The sequence below is a fragment of the Hemibagrus wyckioides genome, linkage group LG13, assembly GCF_019097595.1.
Source record: "Hemibagrus wyckioides isolate EC202008001 linkage group LG13, SWU_Hwy_1.0, whole genome shotgun sequence".
Taxonomy (NCBI): domain Eukaryota; kingdom Metazoa; phylum Chordata; class Actinopteri; order Siluriformes; family Bagridae; genus Hemibagrus; species Hemibagrus wyckioides.
In genome coordinates this window covers 10,348,408-10,364,346 of record NC_080722.1, presented here as the reverse complement: position 1 = coordinate 10,364,346, position 15,939 = coordinate 10,348,408, and the positions used below count along the sequence as shown (strand labels likewise).

Below are 15,939 nucleotides of genomic sequence, written 5' to 3'. Positions count from 1 at the left end.
AAATGTAAGTTGCTCTAGATAAGGGTGTCTGCCAAATACCAGAAATGTACATGTAAATATTTTGGTTGGTGGCCAGCAATACTAATGCACCTGATACATACACTGACCAGGGATAACATTATGACCACCTGCCTAATATCATGTTGGTCACCCTTTTGCTGCCAAAACAGCCCTGACCCCATCATGCACTGTGTATTCTGACACCTTTCTATCAGAACCAGCATTAACTTCTTCAGCAATTTGAGCAACAGTAGCTCGTCTGTTGGATCGGATCACACGGACCAGCCTTCGCTCCACATGTGCGTCAGTGAGCCTTGGCCACCCATGACCCTGTGGCCATTTCACCACTGTTCCTTCCTTGGACCATTTTTGATAGATACTGACCACTGCAGACCGGGAACACCCCACAAGAGCTGCAGTTTTGGAGATGCTCTGATCCAGTCGTCTAGCCATCACAATTTGGCCCTTCATCAAACTCACTCACATCCTTACGCTTGCCCATTTTTCCTGCTTCTAACACATCAACTTTGAGGACAAAATGTTCACTTGCTGCCTAATATATCCCACCCACTAACAGGTGCCATGATGAGGAGATCATCAGTGTTATTCACTTCTACAGTCTGTGTTCATAATGTTATGGCTGATCAGTGTATCTTGTACATAACATAAATCTGGGATTTTTCTTTCCCTCTTATTATCTTTAATCCTAAATCTCCCTTAAAAGCTATTTATTTTACTGACATCTGCTGCCCCCCCCCAATACCACCAACTTTTTTTTAAACAATGTAAAAGTGAACAAATCTGATTGGTTAACAGTAAGCCTATTCATTCTTAAATAAATATTTTTTTCCCCTGCTCCCCCTTTGCCACTTAGACACTAGGTCATTTTACACAACACTAGTGCAATAACATGTGCTGTATTTTTTCTCCATATGTTGTATAATGTATTGTACATTTTATTGCACTTACTTTGTCTATACACTTCCCTGTGTGTGATGTTCTGTTGTGTGAATAGCTAACTCTACCCTCAATACAAACATTTTAGTGTACATACATTATGTCCTGGCATACTGTGTAAATAATAATAATAACCTTGACTTGACTTGAGATCATATCACATATGCTAATGCACTTTTTTTAAATGACCAGTACATGCTAAAGACCATTTCACTGCACTGATAAAAAGATAGGAACAACTTTTATTTCCACATCATCATGCACTGCCAATGTACACCAACCAGGCATAACATTCTGACCACCCGTGAGCCTCGACTGCCCATGACCCTGTTGCCAGTTCACCACTGTTCCTTCCTTGGACCACTTTTGATAGATACTGACCACTGCAGACCGGGAACACCCCACAAGAGCTGCAGTTTTGGAGATGCTCTCAGTGGTCTACCCATCACAATTTGGCCCTTGTCAAACTCGCTCAAATCCTTACGCTTGCCCATTTTTCCTGCTTCTAACACATCAACTTTGAGGACAAAATGTTCACTTGCTGCCTAATATATCCCACCCACTAACAGGTGCCATGACGAGGAGATCATCAGTCTTATTCACATCACCAGTCAGTGCTCATAATGTTATGGCTGATCAGTGTAAGTGTTCTCAGCATGTTAGGCAAAATCTACATTTTTTGTGTATGTAACTGAGACATATCAATTCATTTATTTTCCTGGAAGATGCTTATTGTACCAAAACTGTACAAAATGAATAGAGCTGATTACAAGTACACCTTTAACAATATATTCATCAAATGAGGTTTTAATATGATAATATTGAGCTAAAATATTTTACAACAAATATACAGAGCCCAAAAAAAATCATTACTTTGAGTTAAAATTGTCCAGTGTCGTCATACAAACAATCATGAAGAACGTTATAGCACCTGTTTCAGGCTTGATGAATGTATCAGACTTTAAAATCATGCAGCACTTCCTTCCCAAATCATCCAGAAAACAAAGAAAATCTGCTTTTTTTCCCACGCACAAACAATTTGGAAATCATTATCAACAGTCTGAATATATGTAATGTCCTATACAATCTTTTCCTCCTTCCTAATTGTTATTACCATTATTACTACTTAGCCATAAGCACTACCTATTCAGAGACTGCCAGAGATTCTAAGTAAGGCATCTTTACCGAGGTAGTCAAGAAGATTACATTAAGACAGATAGAATATTCATGCACTGATATAAAAGGGAAATGTTCTCAGGTAGCTGCTCATCCTTAAGACTGAGTGTTTGGTTTGATGATTAGGATCAATTAGAGGTTCACTGTGGTGGCTGTTCATGACGATCGCTGGAATCGCTGCTCTCGTCATCCCCCTCCATTCCCAGCTGCTCGAAGTCATCATCGTCTTCCTCGCAATCCTCATCCTCGTCTTCCCGGGTCAGATTTTGCTGCAAAGCCTCAAGCTCCAAGAAGCGCTTCAGAAGTGCAGAGAGAGCCTCCACATCACTTGAAAACAAAACGTAAACACAGTTTATTGAAATGATGCATGCCATACTTCTTACTTTGGAATTATAAGGAATGAAAATGTTTCTTGCCATGCCAAGAAAAGGACACAGGGGAAAAAGAACACAGCTATAGATACACAGTGTTTAAAGAGTTTGTGTTGAATTATGTAATAGAAATGGATGGCATACAGTTTTAACCCACACCTAGATGTCTGATTTTGTACTAACCTTCGTCCACTGAGAGTAGCGCTCTGAGTGAGAGGATGCGAGAATCCAGTGGCCATCCGAAGCACCAGCACATAACCCGTCCCCAGGTAGCGCACCTTCTCCTCATGAACGCTTATATCACGCAAGTGCCGCAAATCCAGCAGCACTGAAACACATACGATGATATTTCTCAATATTGCTGCTTTGCCAATAATGTATTTTGACAGTTACAGAGAGCAGAATTCACACCTTTTTCTTGTCCTTTTTTCCACAGTGTGAGCATCACTGCATACAGACTGAAGGTCTTCAGTTCAATCACACCATTCTGTTTGTCAAAAGTTGCCTCCTGTAGAAAAAATAAATGTCGCTATGAATTCCTAAATAAGTAATGTGTAACTTAAACATACGAGTGGGTGATCACACACAATTGTCATCATGTGTCACTTACTTCCCACTCCTCCATGTTTTGTAAGGCAACAAACATGCAGCCTGTTACATAAAACAGTTTCCACAACACACTGTCTGCAAGGACGACAAAAAAGCAAAGCATGGTTAATAAAGACATAAATCAAAAAAAGTGGTTTTAATTTACACTTAGTAGTCATTTTTGACAGGTCCACCTAGATACACTTTGCAGGAATACAATTACTGAGGGGTACATTTAGTGACTTCGATATTTATCTTGACAAATTGTGCATTAATCTTCTGCTGCCCATTCATCAGTGCACGCTTTTCAGACTACTGCACTAATATAAGTAGGTTATTTTTTTTTTTTTTTTGGATGTGGTAGCTTAGTGGTTAAGGTGTTGGACTACTGATCGGAAGGTTGTGAGTTTAAATCCAAGATCCACTGGCTGCCTAATATATCCCTGAGTTGTATAAAATGAGAGAAAAAATGTAATGCGCTCTGGAAAAGGGCATTTGCCAAATACGAGAAATATAAATGTAAATGCACCAATGCACTTGATACATACATAATCAGGCATAACATTATGACCACCAGCATAATATTGTGTTGGTCACCTTTTTGCTGCCAAAACAGCCCTGACCTGTCATGCACTGTGTATTCTGACACCTTTCTAACAGAACCAGCATTAACTTCTTCAGCAATTTGAGCAACAGTAGCTCGTCTGTTGGATTGGATCACACGGGCCAGCCTTCACTCCCCATGTGCATCAGTGAGCCTTGGCCGCCCATGACCCTGTCACCGGTTCACCACTGTTGCTTCCTTGGACCACTTTTGATAGATACTGACCACTGCAGACCGGGAACACCCCACAAGAGCTGCAGTTTTGGAGATGCTCTGATCCAGTGGTCTAGCCATCACAATTTGGCCCTTCATCAAACTCACTTACATCCTTACGCTTGTCCATTTTTCCTGCTTCTAACACATCAACTTTGAGGACAAAATGTTCACTTGCTGCTTAATATATCCCACCCACTAACAGGTGCCATGATGAGGAGATACTCAGTCTTATTCACTTCACCTGAAAGTGCTCTTAATGTTATGCCTGATCAGTGTACATACCAGAGCCAGTACCCATATTTGGTCACTGGTGCTCAATTTTCATTCATAGAAATTGACCATTAGTCAGTAATTGTATATGCAAAATGTACTTGGTACTTGGTAATCCTATACGAGACAAGAATACAAACAACCATATATTATTTATATATTGCAATATTTACCTGAACTGTAATACGCTGCTGCAAGGCCAACTGACACGATCCCTGGATGAAGAAGATAAGCAAAACAGCAAGTGTCACTTGAGCAAGAGAATAAGCAGTTCCTTGTTAGCAAATTGCACAATGTCAACTTCCCCTCCATTCATACCAACTAACAGTGACCATGATCGAATCCCTGGTGATCTTTTCAAATGGAGAAGATCAGATGTGTGCTTCTCAACCACCATGTACACCATCTGAAAACGTATAGCGAGGTTTTCAAACAGAAATCATATGAATAACATGCTCAACAGTTGCACAATTTCCTGTTTAACAGTGAGTATTGGATTTCATTTCACTGCAGAAGATCTTTGAAGCCAATTAGTTTCACAACAAAGTACTGATGGGTGCACTTCAGGAAAATACACAGACAGATACGCAAGATTTGTTTTCCTAAGACATCAGAACATATACACAGTGAGTATGATGGGAAGGACAACACCCTCACCGTCTCGAGCCCGGATCACACATGCTCATGCGAAACCCGGAAGCGAGTGTAAATAAAAAAAACCCTCACCTTATCAAGTCTTAAAGGTGAATCGAAATGTTCTGATCCACGAAATAACAGACTTTATTATGATTACAGATGTTTGCTGCTGGTCCATACGTTTCTGAACAGCCACTTTCGGGGATTCCCAACTTCCGCCAAAGCCCAGTCAATTCTGATTGGATAGTGACATTTTGAAGCTCCTCCTTCTCGAAGCTCCACCTATAAATATTTTTTTTACGGAAATATACAATGGCTGTTTTCCAAACGGCGCTCTATTCAGGACGGAGTGCACTACATAAGGGCGTGAAGAATGTAACCCTTATTCACTCTTCAAGTGCACTCGAAGAACCGATTTTAGATTTGACCGATGTTTCAAAGTGCAAAGTACTCTATTGGAAACTCATTGAATAAATCATTTGCGCTTCATCTGTTTGATATAAACCTACACACAATGTCCCAGTGTAGTTCATTTAAGACAATAATAATTTTGTTTTGTTTTGTTTGTTAGTGAAACAATGACGTAGATGCGCAAAAGAAGCTATGCCTGGATTGGCGCATGCGCGCTGTCCGAGCTAAAGGACAATGAAGTGTGATATTGTGTCAAGGTATCATGGAGTTCCTTATATGTTTTTTTGGCGTATTTCGACGTGTCTGAGTGAGTGAGTTGTTCCGTAGCTCTCGGCCATGTGACTTTAATCTCTGAACTTCTTTATGAAGAACAATTCGGACCTCGATCAGCTCACGTGCAGAGAGTTCCTGCCCGGTTCCTGTCCTCGGTGTTTGAACCGGTTTCGTATTTGCATTGGGCTGTTTTAATGTCTCTTTCCTCTACACTGGATTCACATACTGGAAGAAGGGGAGGCTGACTGGTTTCCAAGTCTAACTGGGATCGAAAGCGTTGCCTTTTTGGTGCTTACTCGAGGAGCCTTTATAGGTAACAACTCCAGCACCAGACATTCCTACTACTTTCCCATCAACATCAACGCCTTCACCTTATAATTAACCACTAATTCATCTGTCATGTGCTGCTTGAAGACATAATGAGAAGATCACCTTGCTTTCTCTTTATTCCTAGAAGCAAAACAGCAATCATATCGTGGGAACCTTTAATTATCAGCCACTTGCTTTCAGTTTTGTCTTAATATTTGTTTTGTGTGAAGGCAGTAGGGGTCAGGGTAGCACTTTCTCCTTCCTATAATATATAATTACTGAGTAACTTTACAGGATTTGAACAATCCTGTTCCATGATGCTATAGATGTTATAGATTCAGCCCTGACTTTTCTACTATTCTGCTAGACGAAATCATTTTTCTTGGGACTCTTTTTGCAGGGATTTCTTGCACAATGTCTGAGGTTACCATCACGAAGAGAAAGGAAAAATGTGAAAATTGCACTAAACAGGTAATAAAGCCGGCCTGAAAATATGCTAATCCATTTACACAGTCCTCAGTGTGGTCCAGAGACGTGCTTCTTCTAACTTTTGCCTTTTATTTTGTTTTCCTAGTGCAAGAAGAAACAGGGCGACGAAGCTGAGAGCTTACAGCAGGATGGAGATGTTGCCAATGGAGAAGTGATGATTATTTCTTTAAATATGTTTATAATCTTTCAAAATGGATTCATTCTTATTCGTCTGTTTTCTATACTTTCTACATTCTTTTTGCAATGTAATGTGAATGTTTAGTACCTGGTGGTACTGAATATAGTCCTATTAATGGATATAATTGCTTTATAACCCTAAAAAGTGTTGCTCTGTGCTTGCCAGATGGCTCTGCATAATGTTTTGCATGGATTATTACCATTTATGTGTTTAATTGGGAATCAGATGTCTCTGTTCAAGGATGTATGTGTAAAAGTACTACTTTCTCTGTCTAACCTAGTTGGTATGATGTATTTTCTCAGGTGGGTGGTCAGCCTGTGTTGCTCAGTGCGTGTCTGTCCTGTGACGGCTGTGTGTCTGAGGAAGAGAATCAGAAGATCTCCCAACAGAGCCTGCAGGAGATAAACCGTGTTCTTGCACTCAATAAGGTAGCAAAGATCTTGTAGTGTGTGCCATAAAGTCTGGCCATAAAACCATCTCAGGATGTTTTAAATGACACGATCGGATCTCATGCTGTTGTTTGGTGTATGTGTGTGTGTGTGTGTGTGTGTGTGAGACAGAAGTGTGATTCCTCGAAGCACAAAGTCCTGGTGGTGTCTGTATGTCCTCAGTCATTGCCATTTTTTGCTGTGAAATTTCATCTGGACCTCCAGGCAGCTGCACAAAAGCTCTGTGGTTTCCTAAAGAGTGTAGGTGAGTCTGCATGCCACGTTGTCGATTATCACCTGCTTTTGATTTAAACCTTTACTCAGTTTTATTTTTGAAATGTAAGTGCACATTGCAGTGTTGGATCCCTACAGGATATGGTGATTGATTGATGGCTCAATGGTGAGGTTTTATTTCCAGAAGGAATGATAGAGATGTTTTATCTTTGTCTTTAGGAGTGAAATATGTGTTTGACACAACGCTAGCTGCTAGCTTCAGCATCTTGGAGAGTCAGAGGGAGTTTGTACAGCGCTATCGACGCAGGCATAGTGATGTCCATGCTATGCCAATGTTCACCTCCTCGTGTCCAGGTAAGCCAAATGGTGAATGTGGAGATATTGTGTTTAAAGTGTGTGAATGATTTATTTATGCAGTATGTACAACATTCGGATATAATCATATTGTCTTTAAATAATTAGTCTTTCTTGAATTTAGAACATTTTAGTGTCTTTTGTGACAAGTAAAGTGTGTGAGACTGTGTGTGTGTGTGAGATGCACATGCACTCTTCTTTTGGGGCGTGGCTTAGTTGAGAGACAAGGCATTCTGCTTTTGTGAGATAAATGACATTTCTAGTCTCACACCCTTTCACTGAGATTAAAATTCTGCCTCTGTGGAGTTTCTTTCCCTTCTTGTCGGGAACAAATAAATCTATTAGCTAGTGGAGTAGCTTAGTGGTAATGTATTGTACACTCCTAGGATTTGTTTGCCCAGATATTTAACAGGTAAGGATTATACTGTAATAATGAATAGTGAGCTAGTTTAGTGCATTAATGCAGATACAAAGAATCAGTATCACATTTATTGGCAAGTACCTGGGGGTTTTACATGTACAAGGTATTTTACTTGGTGTGCAAAAGAATATACAAATTTTGGAAAATAAAAATGTGCAAAGGTTTGAAATAAGAAGTATAGTATAGCAGTCTGAGCTGCGTGTGTGTGTGTGTATTAGTTAATGTAAAACATATGAAATAGCAAAGGCGAGTTTCTCACTGAATGACCAAGGAGGCGTATAAGAGACCATAGTGGGTATCTCATATATATATATATATATATATATATATATATATATATATATATATATATATATATATATATATATATATATATATATATATATATATATATATATAGCATATAATTTTTATCAAAAAATGATCAGCCAAAAATATCAGCAAGGTTTTGGTTATGAACTGTGCTATTTTTTCCCTACATTGCACATAAAATGTATACAAGATACCGTGTACCAGATCTCAACAAGCAAATACAATGCTAAAGACTGTTGAGCTATTACTGCTGGACAGCTGTGAAGAGAAAATCTTCCAGCCCACACAATTAATCTTGTTCCAGGTAGCTGGACATATGATTTGTCCTCCCCTGAGAGTATATCATTCTGAAGATAGAGATCATTTCCTGACAGAGTACACAACCACTCACTGATTCAGCTTCCCTGTGCTGGGTTAACTAACTGGTCAAGTGTGTGTGTTTGTGTTTTTTAGGATGGATCCGTTATGCAGAGCACGTGCTGGGAAGTCTGGTCACTCCACACATCTGTACAGCAAGGTCACCTCAGCAGGTCATGGGTTGCCTGGTCAAGGAATACTTCACCAGACAGCAGGTTAGCGTCCTGTAGATTTACAGTGATCAGTCTGTGCCAAAATACAGCTGAGTGAAACCTTCTCTGATTTAAATAATATTTGAGCAACCTATTGGTTTATTAACAGTTATGATTAATGGTCTTTTTTACAGATATCTGAGGCTGAAACTGACATTAGCCAGTTGAAGATTATAAAAATATTGCATGGTCTTTTTCCAATAGATATCTGTCTAAACTGTGTTCTTTTCTCCTCACCACAGTTGTAAATTCGAGCTACTGTAGCCATCCTGATGCCTCAAATCATTCCCTCTGTTCTCTTTTGAACCCTCTCATGCATTGCTGTCCATTGCCACTTTTTTGCACCATTCTTTGTCATTTTTTGACTTGTGTGTAAAAAGTCCCTGGAGATCAGCAATTTTATGAATCCTTAACAGCCATTCTTGCACCAACAATGGTCAAAGATCACAGAGATCAATTTTTTTTCCTGCATTCTGTAGAAACATTAACTGAAGCTTTTGACCTGTATCCGCATGGTGTAATGCTCTGTGCTGCTGCCACGTGATGGAGCATTCCTAATAAAGTGGCCACATACTTATACAGTATATAAAAGAGAGCAAAATGGAGATAGTGGTAAATATAGATGTGTAAATATAAATGTATGCTGTAAGTTGTGTTTTTTCTTTACTGGTAACGCAAAGCAGTGAGTGTTGTCTACCATCACGCTGGACTTTACGTTTCCTTACGTTTGTATTAATTGTGGATGAATTGTACCGGCTGCCTGAATGAATCCTGTGTTGTGTCTTGGCAGAAGCTGAGCCCAGAGCAGGTGTTCCATGTGGTGGTGGCTCCTTGCTTTGATAAAAAGCTGGAAGCGGTGAAAGAAGAGTTTTACAACAGCTTGCTTCACACCAGAGATGTGGACTGTGTGCTTACATCAGGTACGAGATCCAAAATCTGTGCTGTTCATATAAATATGTATGTATATAACGTGTAACGTTAGATGTAAGCTGATTTTACTGCGTCACTATGTATGTTTTTCTTTACTCCTGACCTTCACCTATGCCTTATAAGGTGTTATGTCTAGGGCAGTCTAACCTTTGTAACACTTGAGGGTAATTCAAGGATATTAAACTGGCAAAACTGCATCATTGCCATTTAGGAAATGTAATTATTAATCCTACAGACTACATTCTTAATCAAATATAGAAAACATTTTCACTGGAGGCATAGTGAATGACATCTGCACAGCATGCACAAACAGATATTTTTAAGTGAACAGAAGGAGACAAGCTTGACTCTTTTCTATCATCTGTACTTTCTTGCTATTGCAGACATCCGGTCTGTGCTCACAGTAATCAGTGAATTAGTTTTCTTTGTTAAAGAGAGGCAGATGAAGTGAACTAGAGGGTCTGCTATCATAGGAAAATAGTGGCTGAGACACAAGTCTCGTATAGATAATTCTAAATCTTAAATAAACAAAGCTTAAGCATAGGTAAATTTCCATGAAATCAATAAATCTATTACTAATCAGATTGATGTACATTTCTGGCATTTGGCAGATGCCCTTATCCAGAGCAACTTACAATTTATCTCATTTTATACAACTGAGCAGTTGAGGGTTGAGGGCCTTGGTCAGGGGCCCAGCAGTGGCAGCTTGGTGGATCTGGATTTGAACTCATAACCTTCTGATCAGTAGTCCAACACCTCAACCACTAAACTACCACATCCCCTGATAACATAATGTCAGGGGACATATGATGGCTCAGTCAGATTCAAATCCTTGATGTAAATGCTTTGATTGGACTGAATGAAGTTGTGTAGGTCTGATATAATCCACTGTGGGACTGATGAAAATGGGCGCATGTAAACCTACCTAACGATGGAACGTTTTTCTTAAATATTAATGCATTTATTATTATAATTTTTAGAGGACCCTCTGTACATGTTTTTGTGAGTAAAATAACACATTAGAATAAGTGCTTTAGTATATACTTTTGCAACACTACTGTCCGAGATGCTGTTATCGGAAATGAATCCACCCTTTGACCTGATTCAGCACTGTGCATTAATTTCACCCATGTCACTACATAAATCGTGCCCTGGTTTATAATTAAAGCTGTACGTTTTTAATTTCAGTGGAAATTCTGCACATGATGGAGCAGAGTAATGTCTCTGTGGAGGATGTTGAACCTGTTCCTCTGGATCATGTGTAAGTGTGTAAGATTACCAAATGTTCACTGTGGTTATTGTTTGCACTGAGGAAGTAACACAATCTCACTAACTGAAAGAGGGAGTCTGGGGCAGTTACCCCAACTGTAATCCATTAGCCAAGACAAGTTTCTTAAGTTACACTTTTTACGTATTGTTCTTGAATCCTGGAGGTAATTATGATGATTAGTAATTTAAGTCGATGTATCTTGGATCTCTAACAATTAAGAAGCAATTTTTACACATCATGGAGGACACCTAGGGTATAAAAACAGTGTAGATTTCACTTTTTTTTTTTAAGCATGAAGTAATCAGAGTATTTTATAGTAGTTTTCAGTGCTGAGAAAGAGAATGGATGATTGACATCTCACCAGCCTTCTATGTTAATCTTAAAAACAAATGATCTCATTGATTCAGGTTTTGATTTCTAACACCAGCATACCTCATAAGTCATAACTTCTCATTAGAGGTCTTAGTGTTTTGACAGTTTAACATTGAAGTGGTCTGACGGATGGTTTACCCTTTTGTGTGTGTGAGACAGTTTTGGTGAGATCACTGACACAAGGTTGATGAGGCACGATGGTCGAGGCTCTGAAGGCTTTCTCGAGCACATTCTAAAATATGCAGCCAAAGAGCTCTTTGGCCTGGACGTTAATGAAATCATATACAAGACACTCAGGTGACTCAAGCAGGAATTGTATATTAAATGGGAAATTCTGTGTATACGTTTAGTTCAACTTGTCAAATAAACTGATAATATGATATCATTTCCTGCCATGTGCTGCATTTCTGCTAGGAACCGAGACTTCCAGGAGGTGGTGCTAGAACGTGATGGGGAGACGCTGCTTCAGTTTGCTGCAGTCTATGGTTTCCGTAACATTCAGACACTGGTGCACCGCATGCGGAAAGGCAAACTGCCCTACCAGCTAGTAGAGGTTCTGTCCTGTCCTGGAGGTATGAGTGTATTTCAGTCAGTGTTTAAACTCAGATAGGGATCAAAGCCAAGGATCTTGTTTTCATTTATTTTGTTTGTGTAGGATGTTCAGTTATGAAAAATTATTACAGGAAAAATTCAGAAACATCTTGAAGGGTGAAATATAATTGGCCTTGGGAATAATGTACATATTAAAATTGTATTAAATGTTTTTTATAATAATAATAATAATAAAATTATTATTATTAAATTATAAATGATTAATAAAATCAATAAAAATAAAAATTATTAATTAATATCATAATATATAAAAGTATTAGTTCTTAATAAAAATAATTTTTAAAATAGTAATATAGTAGTAATTATGAACAATACAATACATCTTAATGCAAGTCACTGCCTTATACTGGCTGGGTCTCATGAGCAGCATGTATTAATGAATTTAAAATCTGTGTTAAAACCCTTCTGATGTTTACATTGATCTGCTTATGTCTATGCAAATTTTACAAGTGAATCCGTGTAAATAGCCATGAGCAGTTCTTCATGAATTCTTTGTTTCCCAGGGTGTATCAGTGGGCGCGGACAGGCAGAGGGAGAAGGAGGAAGGCCTGATCGTGGTTTAGTCCAGCAAATGGAGGAAGTGTATAGCTCTCTGTCCGTCCGGCTTCCTGAAGCCAACCCTGTAATCCAACGTCTCTACGAGGACTGGCTGGAGGGAGAGGACTCTCCACATGCCCAACTGACTTTACACACTCGTTACAACAACCACACACAGTCACCCCCAAACACCCTCGGCCCTGATATACAGTGGTGATAGAGGCCTGGAAAGGGACCTGTTTTATCTCTGTATATCAGAGCAGAGTTTCACAGCAGGCAAACAAAAGGAGCCAAGAAACCATCAGGATGTGGCTCGGAAAGACTTCCTGTTATAGGAGACATGTGACCTCTTGTCAGCCAATCACATTCGTGCTTTTTTTTTTAGGTTATGTAATTTTCCTGAAGATCAATGAATTATAAGGGATATCATGATATCATGTGTCTTTTAATCTTAGACTAAAATTCTTTTGCGCAATAACATAAAACCATAAATGAATTAATTATAGCTTTGGAATACGTGGACTATTAGTGCCTGTTTGGATTTGTTCCTAAAATAACAAAGTGCTAAACCATTTACTGGTTATTGGTGCCACAGCATAATAAAATGTATTCACTGAAATAATTAATCTCACAATTAGTATTATTTTTTATATATATAAAGCTATACAGTGTATGAACAAAAAGTCAGTTGCCTGTCCTGAAATATTCTTTTATTTTAATTTCATCTACAATGGATCTACAATGCTTACAATATTCAAGGATGTTAGAGAAAAAGAAAAGGAAATCCTCCGAACAAATTGAATGGAATCCTTGCAAATTTTCAGAACAATTTTAGGAAAAGATCCTCATTTTATAGGCATGAGACATTTTGGTTTTACTGATGACTCTCTCCATCACCGCAAGTATAAAAATAACCAAAACAAAAAAGCTAATTATGTCTTAAGGTTGGATATCCTATATTTCTTAATGTGGTATAAAATATAATTTAATAACGTATGCCTTACTGGCTCCAGCTGTTTTGTATTCACTTTCATTTAACAGCCATTAAATCCTCAGCTGTGAATTTCTTCCCTATTCTTCATGAATCCTTTCACAACTCAAGATCAGGTCTGAGAACAGAGAAACAGAAATTTATGATGAATTTTAATTGGTGCTTTTAGTTATTTTTAAACTTTTGATTATTGTCTTGTCACACATAGGATCCCCCTGCAATATTAATATTTTGATTCATTTATTTTTATTCTATTTGGAATTTTGTTGCAGATAAACTGTAAATTAGAAATGTAACTGTTTTAAAAAAAATATTTATTTTATTTTATTTTTACATTTAAAAAAACACTGGAGGATGTAAACCTTTGCCCTTCTTTTAATTTGTTTATAGAGAAAGTGGTGGTTCTAAATATGCCCACATGATGGCAATGTGCCTCTCTTTGTGCAAACCTCCTCCTGGCCTAGCAGACACCTGTGTTTGAATCATATTTGTAATAGACAGAAGGTTCATGTTAGTCAGCAGGATTTCAGGATTTATCATGGATCATTTAACGTTTAACTTTCTTTTTATTTGCCATGCTATTTGATGAAGCTGATCTTTATCCTTTAGCACACTGAAGCACTCTGCAGTACTCACCACTATACCTATATAAGTTAAACAGACTGAGAAAATGTGGAGTGTTCACTTTAATTTCTATTTGCACAAGCTTAGATTTCACATTGTTGCCACTATGATGCCTATTATAAGCGCACTGAATAACAGATATTCACAATATGTACCTGTGTACAGGTTGACCACACCTCATTTGTTAGATCGATGCTGATTACAAATTGTGTTGGGTGTGTTATCTGAACCCTGGCCAATGATGAGACTCAAGATAATGCGTAATGTACTACCAGTATCTGCCTTTTTTTTTCCTGCATTGAAAGGCTAAAAATCTGTGTGTGGTGTAAATTTGCGTCATAATTCTCTTCAAAGATCAAGATCTCAAGTCAGAGTGATTTATTCTTATATGACTTTTCTTATGTTAAAACATACACGTGGCTTGGTTACACATTAGTCAAATGACCCTAAAAGTTAAATTTATCAAGATTTCTTAACCTCTATATAAATGAGCTGTCAGGAAAAAAAGGTCAAAAGCTTACATCTTTAATAGTTTCTGTGTAGAAAAAAAAAAGAGAAAAATTATATGTTATATTTCAGTTGATCTCCCTAAGAGAAAACCTGTGTTTGTTTTATTGTACTTCCTTTTGCCAAAAGGTTTTGGGGCGTCTGCCTTTACATGCACATCAGAAATCAGAAAAAGTTTTATTGCCAGGCACAGCAAAGGGTCAGCAAAGAGCACTTTACAGTACTAGGAATTTGTCTTGGTGTCAGGTGCAAACATATACACAGGTATGAATTGTCTGTACAAATGTACACAATTTTAGAAGAGCTAGAATAAGTTAAATAAATACTGTATAAAGTGACTTGCATGAGAAGTAGTGCAATAGAATGTAAAAAGTGAAAGTGACTGTCCAAACATATATACAGATGTATGAAAGAGATCTAGAAAGAGATAAGTATTGTGAACAAAAGTGTGAGTTCACGTGAATGTAATATGGAGTTGGCCCGCCCTTTGCAGCCATAACAGCTTCAACTCTTCTGGGAAGGCTTTCCACAAGGTTTAGGAGTGTGTTTATGAGAATTTTTGACCATTTCTGAGGTCAGGCACTGATGTTCGACAAGATGGCCTGGCTCGCAGTCTCCACTTTAATTCATCCCAAAGGTGTTCTAAGGGGTTGAGGTCAGGACTCTGTGAAGTTCCTCCGCCCCAAACTCTCTCATCCATGTCTTTATGGACCTTGCTTTGTGCACTGGTGTGCAGTCATGTTGGAACAGGAAGCGGCCATCCCCAAACTGTTCCCACAAAGCATGAAATTGTCCAGAATGTCTTGGGATACTGAAGCATTAAGAGTTCCTTTCACTGGAACTAAAGGGCCGAGCCCAACCTCTGAAAAACAACACCTGAATTCACTGATTTGGAGGGGTGTCCCAAAACTTTTGGCAATATAGTGTATAAACAATTAAATAATTAGTAAAGTATAATGTAAGGTTGAAAGGCTTTACAGATCTGGAGAAAATCCAGGTGTTTACGGAACAAATAGTGGAAATATATTACAACTGAAGAAGCTTAAAACAGTTAAGTGGAGGGGAAAAATCCACATTTATAATCACATTGAACTTTGACTATTTTTGTTATTTGTAATAAAGAGACTCAAACCACGTGATGTGCAAATATTTACACTCAACTGTAAGTAATCTTTGATAGTCTCCCTGATACTCTCCCTGTATGTTCACTTTCTTTCCTTCTTTCTTTTTTTATTCATACCTACATACATCGATGTAAACAAACAAACAAAAACAAACAGGCCACATCATAAGTGATACG

General features: G+C 38.3%; 2 protein-coding genes across 2 annotated transcripts; one reads left to right on the top strand and one right to left on the bottom strand.

Moving 5' to 3' along the window:
* Window positions 1-1,736: 1,736 nt before the first annotated feature.
* On the bottom strand, window positions 1,737-5,057 carry LOC131364201 (cytochrome b-245 chaperone 1 homolog). The gene is made up of 7 exons (XM_058407329.1): window positions 4,909-5,057; window positions 4,501-4,588; window positions 4,356-4,397; window positions 3,115-3,188; window positions 2,916-3,012; window positions 2,688-2,832; window positions 1,737-2,460 (listed from the first exon to the last, which is right to left on the bottom strand). The coding sequence occupies exons 2-7, from the start codon at window positions 4,586-4,588 to the stop codon at window positions 2,274-2,276; spliced, it is 633 nt and encodes a 210-aa protein (XP_058263312.1). The 5' UTR covers window positions 4,909-5,057; the 3' UTR covers window positions 1,737-2,273.
* Window positions 5,058-5,726: 669 nt separating this feature from the next.
* On the top strand, window positions 5,727-13,549 carry narf (nuclear prelamin A recognition factor). The gene is made up of 12 exons (XM_058405438.1): window positions 5,727-5,815; window positions 6,212-6,282; window positions 6,386-6,451; window positions 6,781-6,906; window positions 7,039-7,171; window positions 7,360-7,494; window positions 8,681-8,799; window positions 9,587-9,716; window positions 10,915-10,987; window positions 11,528-11,665; window positions 11,783-11,940; window positions 12,484-13,549. Exons 2-12 carry the CDS (start codon window positions 6,226-6,228, stop codon window positions 12,732-12,734), a joined length of 1,386 nt encoding a protein of 461 aa, XP_058261421.1. The 5' UTR covers window positions 5,727-5,815; window positions 6,212-6,225; the 3' UTR covers window positions 12,735-13,549.
* The last annotated feature ends 2,390 nt before the right edge of the window (window positions 13,550-15,939 follow it).